The following is a 21,097-nucleotide window of genomic DNA, read 5'->3' on the forward strand; positions in this document are numbered from 1 at the left end:
TTGGGGAGCTCTCTTGGCCAGAATAGAGTACGGATATAAATATAGGATATGTGCCTGTGCACCTGCAGCAACTGGGACAAAGACCACACATGCACGCAAACAAACACATGCACACACACACACACACACACACACAAACAAAAGACATGGGGAGGAAATGGGAGATTCCGTTGCACATTATCACTGCATTTCATTGGCTCTTTGACAGATGGTCAAAAAAAACAATTCAAGCAAGAAACAATGTCAGAGCAAGTAATTAAGGTGTCGATGTTGCTGTCATTGAAGTTATTTATCGAGCAAAAATGCCAACATGTTTTGTGCCATTTTAAATTAAATTTCTTTATGTTTTGGATCATCAGTTTGAAGATGTTATCTTAGGCTCCGGCAACCTGTGACATTTGGTAGGCAAACCAATAAATCAGTTCATAAATAAATGGTAAATGGATATATAATAATGAAAAATAATTGTTAGATGCAGCCTGAGGTTTTAATTTCACTCCATGTTGAGCAGCATCAGCCCTGTCCCTGGAGCACTGTGGTCTACTGCTGCAACACTGTATGTTATCACAAGTGTTTAGACAGTTGGGCAGTAAATAGACTGCTCTAATGGCACTGAACTTTCTTACACACACACACACACACACACACCTTGGTGCCGTTGTCCTCCTCCCGAGGGAGCTGTGGTCTCCATTCTCTCCTGCTGGCTGCTGCAATGACTATGGGGTCCTGGGGTCTTCTAGATAAGACCGCAGGGGTTTTGTAAAGGCAAGCTTGACTTTCAGAGCACAGGAAGGAAAGATGAATAACCCGGAGGAAAGGAGGAGAGTCGGGAGTGAGGTCGAATGAAACTCCAAACCACCTGCACATCTGATAAGGCAGCGCACACTAAGGTGAGCGTAAAAGAGAAGGTTAGCAGGGAAATGTCAATAAGCGCCCAGAGAGAGGAGAGTTGGGAGCTGAGAGGAGAGAAAGTGAGGGAGAAATGTAGACAGGGAAAAGAGAAAAAACACCGAATCTATCAAAGAAAGATCATGCAACAGAAAATATGAGAGGCTGAGGGGAACAAAGAGAAAGGATGAATGAATTATCAATGAAAGAAAGACTACGGCCGCAGACTTGAATAGGTGATCTTTGACACAACACAATGCTGCTTTGAAATGGAGAAGTTCACAATCACCGTAAAACACCAAAAAGATTTACACCCACCACGCTCGCCGAAAGCCTCCTGACTGAAATGTGTTGTAGTTTCTGCTCATTGACGTATCGAGCGGTTATGACAAAGGAAGTGTGGGGGACCTCAGGTAGCTCTGTGTGGAACCATTGATTTTCACTGTCCGCATAAGGCCGTTGATTGATAGGGCGGCACTGGAGTCATTAGATACATTCTTCCCCAGCATCTGAATGCGCGCACACACTCAGAAGAGCTTGGAGTGAGAGGCGGTTGGGGAGTGAGAGGAGAGGCAGAATGAGGTAATACATGTCTGCAAAGTTTAAAATGCAACACTTAAATCCACAAAATGATTGCTGGCATACAAACCAAACGTAATTGTAAACGTCTTGTATTTTTGAGTGTGCTGTGAATATTGGAAGTAAAGCATGAATTAAAGTTTGTGATAAATGATACCTAAGAAAACCATTTGGCTTGAAGATGTTCTCTGACAACTACCACTCTCTCCAATTTGGCCTGACCCCCGTGCCCTGTTGTCATAAGCTCACTATTTATGGAGGTGGAGTGAACCCGAGGCCAAGGCGGTGGGCTTATTTTACAGATCTTGCCATAAAACGGTCAGCTGGAAAATATGAGAGACTTGGCAGCAGGACTTGACTACCTTTGGGATCCTATTGCAGATTGTCTGCTTTAACTGGGGATGGACAGGATGTGCTCCGGGGGGGGGGGGGGGGGGGGGGGGGGGGGGGGGGGATGACACGATGACACATAGACAATCATCCAGACACTCGTTGACAGACACACAAGTCCTGTAGCAGTATGTCTGTGTAGGAAGTGGTAGCCTTGCTAGGCACTTGTGGGTCAGTGTCTTTAATATATTTAGGCTTTACATTTTTTTTTTGGTGGACAGCTCAGGCCTCTCTTGCGGCGGGTTAAACTATTGTGTTGAGCCGTCAGGAAAAGCTCTCATTCTCTCAGATGCCTCTATAACTTTCTTTTATTAAAACGCATTTCTTTTTTTTTTATAACACATCTCTGTTAAAAGGAATAAATTGTCCTGAAGTTGATGCTGCGATGACATTTAAATAATGATCGTGCCAGAGGGCCATCTTGGCCACTGAGCTGGAAAATGTTACCTTTTAAGAGGGATAAGTCAGGTTTTGGAGATTTTCCTAATTTTCCGCAACCATTTACTCGTGAAGACAACATACACTGGAATTAAGCAGAAATAGTGAAAAGTGCTGAAAAATTGGAATATTTGTTTTGTGAATGAGACGAGATGTCTGACTCCATTATGAAGCCCAAACCTCTCTGGAGCCAGAAGGCCTCTGAATGTGTCTTTGTGAGTGGATACACATACAAACACGCACACACAGGCGCTAGATGTCCATTTGGCCTTGCAGATGATCTTCGATTTCATACAATGTCTGAACATCTCTCCCTTTGGGACTGCAGCCATCAGCTATGGGACTTTTCATCAAATGCGACCAAAAACACACAAATACACACACGCAATCTCACCCATCCATTTATTTCTTATCTTTATCTTCAGCTAAGCTTTTGCTGTAGTCTTTTCATCCCATGTTATTCAGTAATTCTCAAAGTGGAAAAGCATGATCCGTTTTATTTGATGTAATGAGCTATACTTCTGGCTAACTCTGGATTGAAAGGTTTATAATGTAGCACACTAGGAAGCCTATGTTACTCTAGCTGATCAGGAAACTTACCTGAAATGACTCCTCCAATGGCAAATCAGACTTTTTCTCAAAACTACAATCATATTGGATTTACTGCATTACCATGCTCGGTATGATGAACATATGCAAACCCTGTCCTACCTTTAGACTCTATATATGCATACCCAAGTTATCATTCAGCTCTTCTTTTATTAACACTTGATCCACAGGGGAGATAGAGCATGCTTGCTTAAGACCTCAGAATAATTTATTTGAAGGGACTTTCCAAAAAGTCTTGAGCCGAGAGGGGAAAACAATCGAGAGTACATGCAAACATCAGAACATATTACATCTGGCAGACTGTGACTCAGACGCCTTGTTTTGGGATTATGACATGCATGCAGAGATGTGTGTGTGTGTGTGTGTGTGTGTGTGTGTGTGTGTGTGTGTGTGTCTAGAAACTGAAGTTTAAAAGTTTACAACCCAGTGTTGAGGCTAAGCGATCTCATTCCCCCACAGTATCACACACTTATGTACACACCCGAGGTTACAATCCAAATTCTGTGACTTGTTGGCCTTTTCTCCTAGATGGAGCGTTCCATGGATCAGCGAGCCCATCAGCCTATACTCTCCTCCTCTTTGCTCAAATCTCAGCAATTATATTTGACATGTAACATCAATAATCTCATTTATTTTCATGCCCCCCCCCCCCTCTTTCTCTCTCCCAACCAACCACACACACACACACACAAATACACACAAGGGTCTGCTCACTCCCATTCTCTTATCTGTGTCTGCAGGAAATGTGAGCCACACAGCATTCAATAAAAACAATTTTTTGCACCATTGATCCCACTTGTTTCTGGCTCCTGTTTTTTCCTCCTCTTGGTCCTCTATGAAAATGGTATTTCTGGAGGTTTGTTGTCAAACAATGAAGTAAATGTAAGGAGGCGACTGCGTTTTATAAAGAGCAGCAGGGGAAAGACCGTGACGATTCATACTCAGATGAAATGAATCGCCGGGGAGAAACACACCATGGGCACAACCACTGGTGGTGGTGCCACTCACATAGTCTACCTTCCACGGACACACACACACACACAAATCCCATGTATAGTGTGCTTGTTTGTGCGCTTGCAGGTATGAGAGAATAAGAGTTTGTGCACATCTGTTCGTGTCTGTGTTTCCATGTGGACACTGTTTGCATTGTCCACTGGGTAGAGAAGCCATGCAGGCTCAGTGGGTGCCACTTTCAGCTCCCTTCACCGCAGTGCCACAGATCAATATAGCTGAAGTCACCCACCTCCACACACTCGCCTCTGTAATCATTCCCTACAATGTGTTCTGCTTCATTCCCTCCATCGGCCAGGTTGTTGTTTATCCTATTATAGCCCTAATTGCCATGCTTATGGTAACCTTTCTTCAGCTTGCTACCCCCTGCACTAAACTAATGGGTAATGGCACAGGAGGGCTAATGCAACCAAGCTAATTTGGCTGGGCTTATATGCCCACATGGACACTTCAGTCGAGCACAATGCCCACGTCCATCATTCTCTCACTGTTTTTTTTTCTCTCTCCCTCTCTTTCTCTATGTGGCTTTCCTAGCATTAGCACTCAGTGCGCTGTGTGACTCAGGAGCAGGTTGCGACTAATGAGTTACCTCAGAGCTCTCACTGCTATGGCTTTTTAATTAGTGTCGCGGTGCTAAGTGTCCCACATGGACCCTTCCCAAGCCCCCTTTCTTGTCATCCATCACCCGCTCCTTTTGTTTGCCTTTCATTTACATATATGCACCAACCCCAAATTAGCGAGTGGCTCGTTAATTGCACGTGTGTGGAAGTAAATGGATGGTGGTATGGTGGGGTAGAGGTGCAGTCAACATGTTTACTTCCTATATACCCCCAAGGACCACTGAGCTCCAGCACACGGGGAGGTCATAGTGAATACGCCCCTCAGGCTAAAAAGATCTATTGTGCTGTTTGGAGTAATTAGTACAACTAACAAGCTCAAGCCCACATTAATAGAGATATACTGTACAAACACACACACACACACACACACACAGGCCTACAAACACATGCAGAACTTGTACATAAATGAATTCCATTACGTTCATTTTATTGTGTGCATGCAAAAATACATGTGCATGATGCCTTCAAGTACTGAAAGATTGCCAAAACAAATAGCAAAGTGTTGCTGTAACGAACGGAAATGTTGTTTTGGTTGCCTTCAGAATGAGCTTACCCTGCTCTTCCATGTCATCAAATTAAAATATCTTCTATTGGCTTTAAAAAAAAAGTCTATCAAATTATGCTGGCTATGGTTGTATTGACTCCTTTTGGCTGAACTCATCGATAGTTGGTCAATAATAGATAATGATGTTTAAGTGCTGAGCGATGGATGACAAGCAGCACCTTAAGTGTCCCCAGTGTTATTGATCATACTCAAAAAGCCTCATAGATCAGCTTCTATTCACTGGTCATCCGTTTTATTGGTTATTTGTTGGGTGAAAACCCTGCATCTCAAAATATCTCAAAAAAACATTTCAGGGACTTGGTTAAAAAAATAAAAAAAGAGAACCATAGAGCAGTTCATATGAACATGAACACTTGATAATCATCAAAATTGATTAAATAGTTTTTTTTACCCAATAGTAAGAATTTGTTTCAATTTGTTACACTAGTTTCATCACTTTTTTACAATCTGCGGCTGAGTGGAAATTATTTTGTCTTCTAATAAACTGTAGGTAGAGTCAAGGTAAAATTAAAGGCATTATTACTGATAGAAAAGCGTCACATCACCGTTAAAAATCAAAACGTATTGTAATCTGTTTTCACTTTCAAGTTGATTACAAGGTTTTTGAATACATAGATTACAACTACAGTTATTATCTAATGCAGTTGAAAAGTGTTAACATCAGCGCAAACAAAAAGGATTTTCATATACATGTTAAAATGTTTTTTTATGTATCTATTTGTGATCATATGTGTTATTTCCCTGGTCAGAAATATTATTGATTTGACTTTTTTTTACAGCAAAATATAATGGGGGGTAAGCATGGGAATGTGTCAGCAATGTAAAGTTTTGGTTCTTGCTCTGATCCCTCTAATGTACATACAGTATATCTGAGCGGCTTCATAATCAAAATGCATTGCATGTATTTTTAATCAGCCAACCTTCAAACAGTCCAACGTGTATTGTCAAGAGAATAACAGTAATACCGTGTTGTGTCCTTTTCCTCTTTATTTTTGTGTTTTGACGTCTTGTCCACATGACAGTATCCAACAGCCTCACCGTGTGAGGCATATTGTTGTGTTTGTTCCCGATGTTGATTGGCCAATTATGCCTGATTGTGTTCCTTGAGGGAAGCGTTCTCCAAGCGTTGTTAGTGAATAGCCAAATTATGCCTTTGCTTTTAGTGTGACCATGGGGAGCCCAGGCCCAATCTAAAAAGTTTTTTTGGTCTTTGCAAGACCACAACTAAGTTGTAGTGACGGCATTATTAATCAAAGGATAGCTTGAAAATCATTGTTATTTGCTACTGTGACTCTAATGGCGACTTGGATGCCGTGGGCCGTTTGAGTTTTAATGAGAAGTTTCCAAGTGGGAGTTAAAGTTGGAATTGCGCCCTTTCTCTGTCCTTCATGACCCCTCTGTAACCAGCCCAACTCTGCACATCTAACTGTGACTGCATGCTGTCGCTCTGATATTACTTATTTGTCCTGCACAGAAATAAATAATATATATATATATATTTATAACATACACACATAAAAAACCCACAGTCCATGTGCATATGCAATTGCAAACACACATATTTACTGTATGCCCGTTGCCTGTGTTGTGCGGTGCAGATGAATGGAATTGAAAGCTCACCAGCAGCTACGGACAGGGTGTGTGTGTATGTATGTATGTGTGTGTGTGTGTGTGTGTGTGTGTGTGCTTGATGAGCTGTAAAGAAAAGGATGTAGTCTGACATGCTTGAAGCATTAATAGAGCAATATGTTGTGTCACACCCAGTAATCCTCTTCCGTCTCCTCGCTCTGTGTGTATGTTTCTGTGTCTCTGCGTGTGTGTGTATGTGTGTGTATGCGTGTGTGTGTGTGTGATTGATGACACTACTAATGGTGCGTCTAAACATCGGCAGCCCAGTTATCTCTTATCTGACAGGGGGAGAAGGCTCGTGTCAACAGCTGCTCCTCCTCATTTATCTCTCTTTGTCCTTACCGCCTCTTTTCCTCCTTTTTTCTTTCTCACAAATTAAATGCCCACACGGCTTATTGTCATGTATGATTACTGATGACTATTTTTCTGTTTTAAAATGAATAATTACATCATTATATTGACCGTTCTATTTTTTTTATAACGATGTAGTCTAGAAAAATGTAACATAATTGTAACAAATGCCATTTACACTTACACCTAAAGTCGAACAATTAATCAATACAATCGTTTAATTGATTAATCATTTATGTTTTCCTGGAGATTTCTTGTTGTTTAACACTTCAGCCAACCATCTCCACTCCCCTGCGTTTTTTTCTTCAAGCCATAGGAAATAGGAAGGCACTCCAGCCTCCCTGTGCAGCTCCACCATGGGCCCCATCTCCACCATAGGCCTCAATCACCTTAATGCGCCCGTTTAGCCATTAGCTTCTCTGAGGGGGGCCCATATCCATCCATCCCTCCATATATCCCGTCATACATTAAAGGGCAGATTGATAGCCATCAGCCAGGCCTTGGCCACAGACACACTCTTAATATTGTGTCTAACAAAAACCAGATGGCTGCAGGGCTCTTCTGCAACATACACATACACACACATGATACACTCACTCACTGCTACCCCCAGCCTTTTCTACCGTTTCCCTCTCTCTCAGGAGAGGGGATGAGCGTTCTTAATTAAAAGTTGGATATATGGGCCTCTTGGTGGAGGTGGTCAAGCGGGATCCATTACCTGCACATTGGGGCCCTCCAGAGCAAGAGTTAGGGTGAGGGCTTAAGATGACGAGAAGGGGGATGGGACACGGGGTTGTGGCGTGTCTGTCTGTGCAGCATCCTGACTTGAAAAACTCAGGAAAGGAAAGAAAGTAGTTATGGAGGTTTGAGCATGAGGCGGTAGCTGAAAGAGCTTAAGCGAGTGCTGAGCCCGGCACAGGCCAGGAGGTGCGAGCCATGATCTCAATAGCTGTATTGTGTTCACACTTGAACTGGGGCCAAAAACCCTGTGAAATATCAGCGCAGAATGAGGAAAAGAGAAGTGTGGAAATGAAACAATGGTTTGCACAACAGTGAAATAGGTCTTTTCCTCTGCTTCTCGCCAGCAGTCCCAACACTCGAAGAGTACGTTTTATTGGTCCTCCTGTCCTGGCTAGTCTCAGCCCCTGGTAGGGCAGCGGAGGGGAGGGCCAGGCCTACATGTGTGTAGACAGACATAGAGGCACGCTCAGATAGACAGACCTAGGTTCAGCAGCCACACACAGATGAGAACACACGCATTAAATTATCCTTTGGTTGAGATGAGAATAGCCAGATATTCTTCTAATCCTGTTCGAGGAGAGTAACACGTCTCATAGCATCACGCATGCCTTTGTGGCTGCAGCTAATCCTTCTGGGCAGAGCACCCCTCCTCACATCTGCCTGACAGAGCAGTCAAGAGTGTCTTTTATTTATTTTTCTTTACTTTCCTTTGTTACAAAAAAGTAGAAGAGGGGTGGACTTTTTAAATACATTTAAGGGGTACAATAATCCATAAGTCTTTTTTTTTGCATTTGTTTTAATGTATCTACAGCAGCATTATTTGTACAATTAACAATTATTTATAAAAGGGTAAAAAAACATTTTTGAACAAATAGCTTATCTTTACATCTCTCATATCCATGTTAATGCCGTTCCCTTTTGTTTTTTTCTGATACCATTTGTTCTGAATACAGCGCTGTTTGTTTGTCTGGACTTAGGTTGGGGTTTTTATTATATGAAAGGAGTAGATGTTTATATTTTCAGAGCAGCACATTTCGTTTTTGAATTGAGGGAGCCCTTGTATTGCAGAGGGAGCTTTTAAACTTTAAGACAGAATCAGGTTGTATCATGGTTCACACATTTTGCAAGGCTAGCAAGTTTTTGCCTGTAAGTCTACAGTGTTTCTGAGATGTCAGTCCTTAACGTGTTCAGTTATCCCAATTATAACACACTTTAAAACAAGGTTATTCTTCACCCGCCAAAATGGACAAGACAGAGTCATCTGCAATATAAAGTGCTGTCACATTTAAATTATCTTTTTCTAAATAATGGATTCTTGAGTAAATGCTGTATTTTGCGTCATCAGAATAAAGCCTGGCCACTCGCTACAGGTGAGGTGGAAGAGGACAGAGGAGGTGGTGAGAAGAGAAAGTGGAGTCTGGTTGTTAGAGTAAACAAGGGTTCTGCTCAGATGGTTCCAATAAGTCCAAGGCGTGCAGCCACACAGGGGTTCTGCCACATGCTGTCCTGGCCAGCTGCTGCTTTTTTTCCAGCACCACTTTACTTCACAATGCATTTTTTTGGCAATTTGAGCTCTCAAATTCAAACCTCCTGCAAAAAGCCTAGGTGGAGTATGGGTGATGATGATGTGAGATTAACTGAGGAAGACAAAATTACCAAAAGAGGAATCTGCGAGTGTCTGTCCATCTCTTTCTGGTGCTCTCCAGTTTAAATGCCAGTTTAAAAGTGTTTCTGAACACTTCATATCGTCTCGGCTCTCTGCTGTCCTGCCAACTCATTGATCTCATAACACACGAGGACGCTGCAACTTTCTACAACGCAGGGACCAAATGACATTCCACCAAAATATGAAATTTAAAGGAGATGGATGGAGACATCCTCTGTTTTGTGTCGGTCTCTTTCTCTGAGATTCAAGGAATGAGGTTGATCAGTTAAATGAGGCCAACATTGATTTGATACTGAGCAGGGACTGACATGTAGAGGGAAAAAGTCTCTTTCTGTTCATGTTGAAAATCCCTGTTGTCTGGTTTAGCTTACTGGAAATATGATTGTAAATGAATATTTTTTCACTGCATTTCTATGCCTCTTATTATCTGCTTCTCTTGTCCTTCATCGTTCTCCATTGTATTACTAAAGCAAGTGTTGTTAAAGGAAGTATTCCTTTATTTGGGTGTTAATAAATAATTGATGGTGTTACGTGCTCTATAAATTTGTACCAAGCACCACTTCCCTATTTGTGTTTGCACAGTTCCAGGAATTGTCCTATTTTGTGTTTCACTTCCGATGTGAGTTGATAGAGTGGAGGTCAAGTTTTGTTAGTGTTGAATACCAGCTTCCTCTCCTCATTAAAATTGCCCTTTTTCTTGGCATAGATGCATTGGACTTGATTGATTTAGTTGCTTTGCTTGAGCACAGGAAGTTCTATTTTATATACCCATGTTATATCTACTATTTGAGAACTTAGGCAAGAGAAAGCATTAATAGTTGATATGCATTACATGCTTATATTTTGAGATCCATATTTTGATGTTTCATTGCGTAAATATTTCAGATTTTAAATTCCAGAATGGCATTGTTAAAATGTATCGATTCGTGGTTTGAAGCACACTGCAACAGTAAAAAATATAAAAAGTGTGCACCACAATGATATAAACCCATTCATGCACACACACATACACACAAAATACTTTCAAACTGTTGCGCCCCCGACATGGAACCCATGAATGGGTTTCACTGGGATTGTTCCTTAGTCTTGCAATGAAGGACTCATGAAAACCCATTGTTATAAACTCATAAAAACCCTATATATAGTGGCTGTACATTTAGTAATTCAGGATACACATTTGTGTTTGTAGGTGTCTATGTGTGTGTGTGGACTCTGAAGACCCGCTCAGCAGCACCATCAAACGTTTGTCCCTGTAGCCAATAAACAACCACTTTGCTCACTGTGCGTTCCTTTCAGCCAATAAACACATACTTCACTAACTCTGCCTCCTTCTCAGTTAATATTCAACCATTTTACCCCCTTTGTTCTCCTCTTGAGCCTGTTAACAATTATTTTAAAATGAGATAAATGTTCTTTATGGATTGTATGATTTCTTTGACAGAGGCCAGTATGAGAAAATGTTTCCTCAGTCTGGCTCTTACTGAGTTCAATGTGTGTGCTCCTGTTTGTCACACACATAAGTCTAGCTGTTAGCCTTCAGACTACACAGACAGAGTGTGTGACCCCGATGTACTGTTCATATATTTCCCCATATACACTGCACCTGCTTCACTATAATGAGCCAATATATCTGCTCACTAATTGCCCTAAATACATATCATAAAGCTCGGCCTGTAAAAGGCTGTCCGACAGTAGGACAGACATAGCATGATGGTAACCTCTGTGCACACACACACATGTACACTTGTAACACATCACATACACATAAAAAACACACATGTACACAGGCAAAAAGACACATAAGCACACACACTTCCACGTACACATAACACATGTACGATGGCATACAAATATACAGACACACTTACACACACTCATCCAGCCTTTTAACAAGGGGCTGTAAATAACACAAAGCCATTTCATTAACGAGGTCCAGCCTGAAAACCCACTGCCTCTCTTCTTTTAAAGTGTGCACACTTCCTGTTTAAAGTTACACTATCCGGGCAACCCAGCACATGGCAATCTGCTCATTCAGACGAACTGCAGGGGGTGTGGAGGTGGACATGGTGGCGTGATGCTAAAAATAACACAGTGTAAATATATACAGTATATAATATACAAACACAAATACATAGTCACTGGTTACACACATAAAAAAGCTTGTGCAAGGCAAACCTGAGCCAGCCCTGACTATTAACCTGAGCCAGCCCTAATAAGCATTATCAAAAAGGAAAGTCCTAAGCATACTCTTAAATCTGGTGAGTGCGTCTGCCCCCCCGGACTGAAACTGGGAGCTGGTTCCACAGAAGAGGAGCTTGATAACTGAAAGCTCTGGCTCCCATCCTACTTTTGGAGACTGAAGAAACCACAAATATCCCTGTATTCAGGGAGCGCAACTCTCTAGTGGGGTATTAGGGTGCTATAAGCTCCTTAAGATATGATGGTGCCTGACCAAGTAGGGCTTAGGTGAGTAGAAGGATTTGAAATTTAATTCTTGATTTTAAAGGGAGCCAAGGCAGAGAAGCTACTAATATGATCTGTTTTCTTAGTTTATGTTAGTGCACGTGCTGTAGCATTCTGGATCAACTGGAGAGATTTAAGAGACTTAATAAAGCAGCCTAATAATAAGGAATTGCAGTGATTTGGTCTAGAAGTATCAAATGCGTGAACACATTTTTCAAAACATCGTTTGAGACAGGATGTGCCGGATTTTTGTAATGTTACGTAGTTGAAATGTATTTTATCTGGGAGTTAAAGGGCATATCCTGATCAAAGATAACTCTGAGATTATTTGCGGTAGTGCTGGATGCCAGGTCAATGTCATCTACAGAAACTACATCATTAGATAATTGATTTCGGGGGTGTTCTGGCCTAGCAGAATAACTTCAGTTTTGTCTGAGTTTAACATCAGGAAGTTGCAGGTCATCCAGGTTTTTATGTCCTTAAAGCAAACTGGTTGCTTTGGTCTGGCTTGTTCGATAGATATAATTGGGTATCATCTGCATAACAATGAACGTTTATGGAGTGTTTTCTGGTAATATTGACTAAAGAAAGCATATAAGGTGAATAAAATTGGTCCAAGCACAGAACCTTGTGGAACTCCGTGACTTACTTTGGTGTGCATGGAGGATTTCATCATTTACATATACAAACAGGGATCCATGTGATGAATATACCAGCTTAGTGAGGTACCTTTAATGCCAATCAGAGTTCTAGTCTCTGTAATAGGATGTGATGGTCAATGATGTTGAATGCAGGGCTAAGGTCTAACAAGACAAGTACAGAGACAAGTCCTTTGTCTGATGCAAGTAGGTCATTCGTTATTTTCATCAGGGCTGTCTCTGTGCTATGATACAGTCTACATCCTGACTGAAGATGCTCGAATATATACTGTTGTTATGTAGTAGAGATAGGTCTATGGTTAGCCAACACCTCTGGATCAAGAGTGAGCTTCTTAAGAAGATTCTTAAGAAGTTTGATTACAGCTACTTTGAAGGACTGTGGTACATGGCCTGTTAGTAAAGACAGATTGATCATATTTAGTAAAGAGGTGCTAACAAAAGGTAAAGCTTCTTTAATTCAGCAAACCCTCAAAGGAAGTCATTATCATAATTCCCCATATCTAGCCTCAATGTCCCACCTGCAAGAGAACTGTTGTTCAAGTCTCACTGATGGGAAAAGTCAGCTGGGTCAAACTCAAACTAAATTAGATTTGACTTTACAATGATTTTGTGAGTGTGGGAGATAGACACTGGAACTTTTCACATGCTGTTTTTAAGTGTGGCACATGCACACTCACCACAAATGATAGGTCTGTGACAGCGACTGCAGAGACGCTGATTTAAGAGAAGTGAGTTGGGTCATTAGTGAGCCGGGCCACATTCTGACACTCACAATGCATGTAGACACACACATACACGCACACACACACACACTGACACACTCTACAACCCAGATGGCTTTTACAAGGCCCCAGGCCCTCCCCGGCCTGCCTGCCTGGTTTTTAATTATGTCGATGGCTGCCCGGCCCAGATAAAATGGGTCACATTTAACACGCCTTCACTCACCTTCACACACACCACACATCCACTCACACACAGCGAACACACACTCCAACACCTTGCATACATATTACTAGTGATACAACTAATGCTCACACACAGTACAGACATACATTGTTACAGTAGTATTCACTTGTGCCTTTGACAAAAAACAAACTTGTTTTGATAAAAGGACGTCTGTGTGTGTGTGTGTGTGTGTGTGTGTGTGTGTGTGTGTGTGTGTGTGTGTTTGGATTTACAGCCTGTTTCCTCTTTAGCTGTCATTAGACTGCCAGACATAGCTACACAGGTGTACTATTACCAGCATCAGTAATTGGCCTTACGCGCACACACATACACACTCATGCACACACACGCACACATACACTTTATTTTTAAAGGTCCAATTTATACTCACAGCATGGCTCCTCTTGATGAAACACTTTGGTTCTGCTACTGATTGTCTTCATTTGGACTCAACACATTTTTCCTAGAAATAGTTGAATCCTTCATTTCAATCAAAGGATTAATTTAAAGATTCCAGTTGTTTGGTTTAAATGATCAAATGTGTGTGTTAATAAAAGCCACATTGTCAGCGCAATTGCTAAGAATATGTCTTCTCACATTATCTAACATTTTTAACATGTTGTGAATGTGAAGAGCTTACAGCTTTGACGTTATGTCAAAGACATCTTTTTATTGTGTTAATGTGTATGCAACTTGTAACTTTAGAGGCGATAGTGAGTCTCTGTAGCGTCCAGTCTGCCCTCAGTCCAACATGAGACTACGAAGAAGAGCTCTCCCGAGGGCTTGTTAATCATATTTTAGGTACAGCGTCTGTGTATGTTTTGATAGCTTGAATAGTTAAAAAAACCTACACAGAGTGGACATCCGTAGGTCAGTGTACCAAACACATAGATGGCTAACTATAAACTATAGGCCACACGAGACAATTATAAGATAGATGTGTTATTTTGACCGGCTATCATAGTTTCAACAATTTGGTCGAACATTGCGTATTCTTCTTCTGTTAGTTAGTAGTTGGCTTTTCTTTTTTTTTAATTTATGACTGATTGACTGTGTGTATGGACCCAGTGGTAGAGGTGAAATGTTGTTGGGAGAATTTGACCACGTATTACACTTTGCACCTTTAAGGTGTTTGAAGAACATATTTGAATAATATTTGAATAATATTTGAATTTAGTTGGACAAACAAATTATTGGCTTCTACATTAGACAGTTACTTTTGGTACTAAATAGTGTGCAGGTGGTTTGGTGTATTTTCTTTTTTTTCCAGTACAGTACATGCATTAAAAGTCAGGTATGAGGAGACGTTGTGGTGGTGACACAAAGAGAGGAAAAGGAAGATTTACAGTTTCAAGAGAAGGACTCTCATGGCTGGGAAAATATGGACAAGTTAAATGAATGAGTTACGCTCAACAAATACTGTCAACTTCACTATCAGAACAGTACTGACAAATGTTGAATTCATATTTCATATGATTTCAATTTGATTTTAAATTAACTGAAATTAGCTGAAACCTTAACAAGAAATATATCGACTCTCCTGCATCTGTTCTGGTGTGTGGTTTTACATCAGTTTAGCAATTTATGACATTCTGGAACAATGTGTGTGTGTGCAGCAGACTTGCATGTATTTTGCATGATGTTTTCTATTGGCTCAACATTTTGAGTTTTTAGAAATGATGTTCGGGAAATAACTCCAAAGCCTCTGATTATCACATTTCATAAACCTGTAAAAAGTTCCAAATAAAGTTGTCAACAATTTTCATAAACAGACTGAGGAATACGAGGAAATTTTATTGACATCTGAGTACAAAACTAAACTAAGGATTAAGAGTTAGACACTTTAATCAGTTTTGTGTTTGCAACTTTCCTCCTTCATCTTACTCTTCACAACCCCCACCCACCCGCACCCTCCATCGTCACCCAGAGTGGGCTGAAGTTAATCGAATATGACTAATCTCTTTCTCTCTATTTCTTTCCATCTTTTATTCTCTGTGTTTTTCCTTCCTGAATTAAGAGAGGGTATACTGACAGGACGCCTTGTGTGCATGTCCACCTCTCACCTCCACATACACACTCACACACAAATGTGGACAGACACACACTCATTTAGACTGTTGAGTGATGTGGCAGGGTAGGGTCATCTCTGCAGGCCCCCATCCATCAAACACAGGCCAGGCCCGCATACACATACATGTGAATGTGCACAAACACATGGGAGGCTGTGAGGATCTGTAATCTTTCAGCCGCTTTATTAGTCCGCCTGTGTGTGTAATTGGTGTGTGTGTGAGCAAGTTAAGGGACCTCCCAACTGGAAACAGACCCTTTTCCAGAAAGGATACACACTCTCACACACACTTCTTTATGTCTTGTTAGTCTTCCTGCACCTTAATTTGCAACACATCTAACAACCAGCTCCGCAGCCCACTTCACAGCCACTCAATCTGTCACTGTCACTGCTCTGTTTCCATGACTGGCCCTCTCATCAGAGTGAAACAAAGTGTGTGTTTGTGTGTGCATGTAAGTCTCACTCTGATTACCATTTTAATATTGTGTTTTGTACAGCTGCATAGAGGGAAGGGGACGTTAATTTCAATTTATGCTCTTCTACCTGGAGAGATATCGCTCCAGGCTACCCCCTAGCTGCTTCAAGGAGAAGTGCATGCAACCCCCCTGGTCGTTCTCCACATTTTCACATATTCTTGAACTAGATAGATTAAAAACCAGAGCCATAATGAAAGGCAATCTGTCCCTTGTTCTTTCCTCTTTCTGTTTGAAACAACCTTTTTTAATTCGTCGGCCACTTCCGCGGAACGTGAGTAAGGGAACCAGGGGAGGGTCAGCTCTCCTGTTTTCGACAGGCCGCAAAAACCTTCAATGCAGACATGTTTCAGCAAACTTTGGTTGCAAAAACAGTCTCCTTTTCTATGTGCTTTGTGTGATTACACTTGACTACCTGAATCCAACACAGGCATGCTCTTAGACTTTCACATAGATGGATGGCCATTGTTGCTCGTCTTGATACCCTCTGATGTGAAAAAGGCAAAGCAATATCGCTGATCGCTACTGATCACAGATTTATCAATCGAATGAAGCATTTAATACAAAAAACAACAACTTTTGTTTATTTTACAACATGGAAAACATGTATAGACAAGTCAGAATGAAGTTGCTACAATTTAAGAGTTTTGAAACTATCACAGGCACATATAGAAATACATGCGAACGTGGGTGTGTTCACACATTGAAACCCGGGACAGTGCAACAAAGCACTAAGATCACACTTCATAGAAATATTTTAATAACATATATGTCTGCTTCTATCTCTGTCTCACATCAAAATCACAACCACCACTGTGCTCCGAGCTGCCTTTTCCATTTTCTGCCCTCCGTCAAACAAAAAATAATATGTGCCTTGTCACCAACGTCTATCCGTACAAGCAACTTTCCTCTATTAATTCAGCCCTGCACGCCACACACATCCATCAGATATAACTGGCGGTGGAGAGGGCATGCCGAGACATCCATTAAAGGTTCCTAGCTGTCAAAGGTTCCCCTTTGTGTTGTGAGGAGCGATATAAGTGTTGTGCTCTTATCAGAGCTTCCTGTGGAGTTTGCTCTGCATCCTCTCCACTCAGGGCCGCTTCTCTTTCACTGAAGTCTCATTGTGTCTCTGTACGCATGCATGTGTTGGTACGTGTGTATGTGTGTGTGTGTGTGTGTGTGTGTGTATATGTGTGTGTATGTTTGTGTGTGCTCTCATGTGAATCATTTTTTGATGCTGTTGAACCCAAAAAAATAGGTTAAAATGTGTTTTTTATATCCGTGATATAGAAGTGAATGAAAGTATCAATAATTAATAAGTGTCTTCTCTTTACTGGCATTAAAGGATAATTTTCTTCAATTAGTACACTTTGATTTTACTTCCATGGGCTTTGCCATCATTTGTATCAGTTATAATAATATTGTACCCTCTGGTGAGGTAAAACCAAAAGTGAACTCTCCTGAAATGTTGACAATAATACCTCAGTACACAAGGAAACTGTGCGCTCACAACTACAGCAAGTTCAGTAGGTCAACATTGAACCAGGAAATGTGATGGATGTTTACAATGGGCAGTTTGGGCAATATCTTTAATGTTGGCCTTCATTTCCTCTTCCAAACAACTTCGGCTTACTTTGGGGTTTGTTTAAACTGGTTTGATTGTCTGATTGCTGGTGTTTATTGCCCTATCAAACATATTTTTAATGATTCTGCCGTATTCTCAGATTGCAGCAATTAACGTGGCGAATTTTGTTATTTCTGATAAGAATCTCTAAAACTAAAAGAGATCCAAAGTACCCTTTAATTATGGAGAGGAAGGAGGTCGTCGCCCAAATGAACAGAATGAGAATGTGTCAATGCAAGGTGGTTATAGACACTAGTTGTTAAAGCATTATATATATGAAAATAATTTAACTCTAAAAACGTCATTCCTCCTATCTTTAGTATAACAGTTCCTGTTTCTAGCCTCTGATCTGAAGGAGGAGAGAAAACTTTAAGGGAAAAAACTGCCTGGTTTGCTTTGTTGAAACCCTTTCCTTTGCTTGTGGAGCTGATGGTTTTCACCCGGGTCCTCCTCCCCCCGTGACGTAGGGAGGGGGGGAAAATGAAAAAGAAAGGTAAATAAACAAACAATCAGCCGTGGGCTTGTTCTGGCTCTCCTTCTCTGTTGCACCTCATTTGAAGCCTTATAAATCAGGCTTCCACCCGGAGACAGGGTGTTAGCAGGCCTCCCAGACAACACACACACACACACACACACATGTTCACATACAAAAACACACAGCACGCAGGTCTGCAGCTCATTAAGCCTCAGATCAGACCCTTGAGTGTGTGTGTAGGAGGAGGGGGTAACCAAAATGCATGTGCATGAATACTACCATGCCCAAAACGTAGGCATGGTAGTATTCATACATGTGCGGGTCAGTCTGTGCACTGTCGGGCTTCCCCACCTCCCTTCGCACACCTATTCCTCCTAAAAAAAGAAATAATCCCACCTTGACACCACCTGGATTTTAGTTTTTCTGTGTGTTCATAAAACATGTACGATACCTGTCGCAGCTCCCCGGCAGTAACGTGACAAGTGCACTCTGCCTCCAGAAAAGATATTGGGTGGAGTAGTAGGTGTTAGGAGGGGGTATGCCTGGTTAGTTTTCGGTGACTGTTTTCACACATAAAATAAAGATCTGGATTCGATCAAGCAGATTGTTTAAGTTGTAAACTGGAAGCAGAAGAGGCAAAAGCTTTAAATGTGGAGAGTGAGGAATGGATAAGATTCCGTTTTTATTTAGAAGCTCTTCCAGTGGACATTATCTCATTATTTGCTTCTGAATATCTCAGTGTGAATTACAGAAAATACAAAACAGGAACTGTACTAACGGTCTCTTTTCCCACTCTCACAATCAGCAAATACTGTACATGAACATGAGCAGTCGCCACAGTTTTTTTTTATTGTGGATCAAAACAAAGATTACGGTTTTGATTATTTTTAACCAATGCCCTAAGAGGCTTTGTTATTCTGCAACAGGCACATTTAGTGAGGACGATAAACTCACACCTTGGCTCAAAAGTAGAAACATTTCTGTTACTTCGAGATGTTAACTCAACTAAGCGCACATGCATTTGCCTGAAACGGTTGCAGTATTTGTACAAACGTGCACATGGCAGTTCTTCCACACCTCCAACCTTTACATATTTACTCACCAAACTTGGCACCTGCACCCCCACCCACGAAAATACACCTTCTGCAAGCGCTTACCCAAACAACAAGAACATGACCATTCACACTTTACGAGCTGGGAAAAAAAAAAAAACCTGAACATGCCTTTAGAAAAGCAGCCAGTTAGAGAGGTTCACGAACTTTGCACATCTAAAAACGTCAGGTTTGTTGGTTCTTCTCCATCACACCTCGATTTCCTACAGCAGACATTTGACTGTGATTAGGAACGCAGAGAGTCAAGCTAGAGGTCAGCTCTCAACGCAGGGGCCGGCTGATTGGGAGTTGTAATTAGAGGAGTTGCTCTGTCTCAGGCCAGTTCTCCCCTGAGGATTCACACAGGCTCAGTATCACATGCGGTGCTGCAGCGAAATCGGAGCTTCACCCCCAGCTGGGTGGAGAGAGAGTGGGCCTCGGGGTTTCAGCCGAGCCGCCCCCAGATTTACGGAACCGCCGAAGTCCGTCACACTCGCATACCAATACACACACAAATGCAATCAAAGGAGCAAAGAGTAGAGACTATTTATGGCCTTTAAAAGGTATGCTGTCTCTTTTGCAGTCTGTAATAGTTGTCGGATATCTGTTCCTTTGGCAAATTTCTTCATTCTCATTCTCATTCTCTCATTGTCATCATTCATAATTTACAATTGTGGGAGGATTGAGATTTTAGGCATAAAGCTTTGTTACTCCTTCCTGGTTCTCCACAATAAACCCCTCTTCTCTTCTCCTCCTCTTCCTCCTTCACCTCTACCTCCATCCTCCTTCATTCTCCGTTGAAGCGGGTAACATGAAACCCGCTCTTGGAGTCTCAGGGGGGCGTAGGGGTTACAAAGGGTGATCAATATGTGCCGGAGAAAGTCTTTAGACAAGTGAAAGAAACCCCAGTTTGTCCACTCCCTCCTCCTTTCTCATCCTTTCCCTCTTTCCTCTTCTTGTTGTTGGGATTGACAAGGTAAGGTGGTCCTAACACCCACTGACACATTGCCTCTGTGTCTTAAAGTTGACTGACAGACTCACAACTTTCTTAGTCCCTGATCAGACAGAGGCGTGAGGTGCACCTCACTGCCTTTGTTTTGTTGCAGACATAGTGTTTTTTGTCTCTGCTTTAATTGTTGTCAACCACCGGGTTAGTGCTAACGTTAATACAAACCATGTGTATGCCAACTGTATGCTCCCTACTAGTTAATAGTACATTTCAAATGAAAGAAAACAATTTACCCAAAATCTCTGTGCACCGTAACAATTGCATTTTTAAATGCCAATATCCTCCTCCGACAAAGTCATTTATAGAAATATTTCAAGTGTTTGATAGTTGACGATAGCCTGTTGTTTTGTCCCTGTAATAATATCTGACCTCTTGCTCTCTAACAGGTGGTGGGTGACATGGGCAACGTCAAGTTTGCGCTGGACACAGGCCCGGATGCCACCAACAGCAGCTGGCTCAAATACGTCCGCTCTGCCTCGTCATTTGAGGAGCAGAACCTCGCCGCCTGTCACCTCACCGGAGACCAGGTGGGTGACATGACAGACATGCCCTGGTTGGATTTGTGGTCGAGATATGAGCACTATGTTGTCAGCAAGGGGCAAGGGGGGGGGTCATCCTTTCCCATCTGCTGAGATTGACCACTGGGTTGATCCGTCTGAATTTGTGTGTGCATACTTACGTGCGTGTTTACAATTAGGTAGCAAGGTAATGACCAAGGAATGGCACTACTGTCTGTCTGTAGGTGGGCCAGTTGCCAGTGCTCTCTCTCTCTCTCTCTCTCTCTCTCTCTCTCTCTCTCT

At 41.7% G+C, this 21,097-nt stretch overlaps 1 protein-coding gene across 3 annotated transcripts in view; it reads left to right on the plus strand.

Annotated features, from left to right (window-relative positions):
* Positions 1-21,051, plus strand: part of LOC116382077 (histone-lysine N-methyltransferase PRDM16-like) — a 148,250-nt gene extending 127,199 nt beyond the window's left edge. The window contains exon 4 of one of the 3 annotated variants that reach the window (XM_031844770.1): positions 20,684-21,050. In XM_031844770.1, the coding sequence (XP_031700630.1) occupies positions 20,684-20,929 (246 nt within the window). In that variant the 3' untranslated portion in view covers positions 20,930-21,050. Of the gene's footprint in view, positions 1-20,683 lie in introns of all 3 variants that reach the window. The other 2 variants (XM_031844769.1, XM_031844771.1) reach the window with 2 other exon arrangements.
* Positions 21,052-21,097: the final 46 nt, after the last annotated feature.

The sequence above is a fragment of the Anarrhichthys ocellatus genome, unplaced genomic scaffold (genome assembly GCF_004355925.1).
Source record: "Anarrhichthys ocellatus isolate YVR2014 unplaced genomic scaffold, GSC_Weel_1.0 scaffold5, whole genome shotgun sequence".
Lineage (NCBI taxonomy): Eukaryota > Metazoa > Chordata > Actinopteri > Perciformes > Anarhichadidae > Anarrhichthys > Anarrhichthys ocellatus.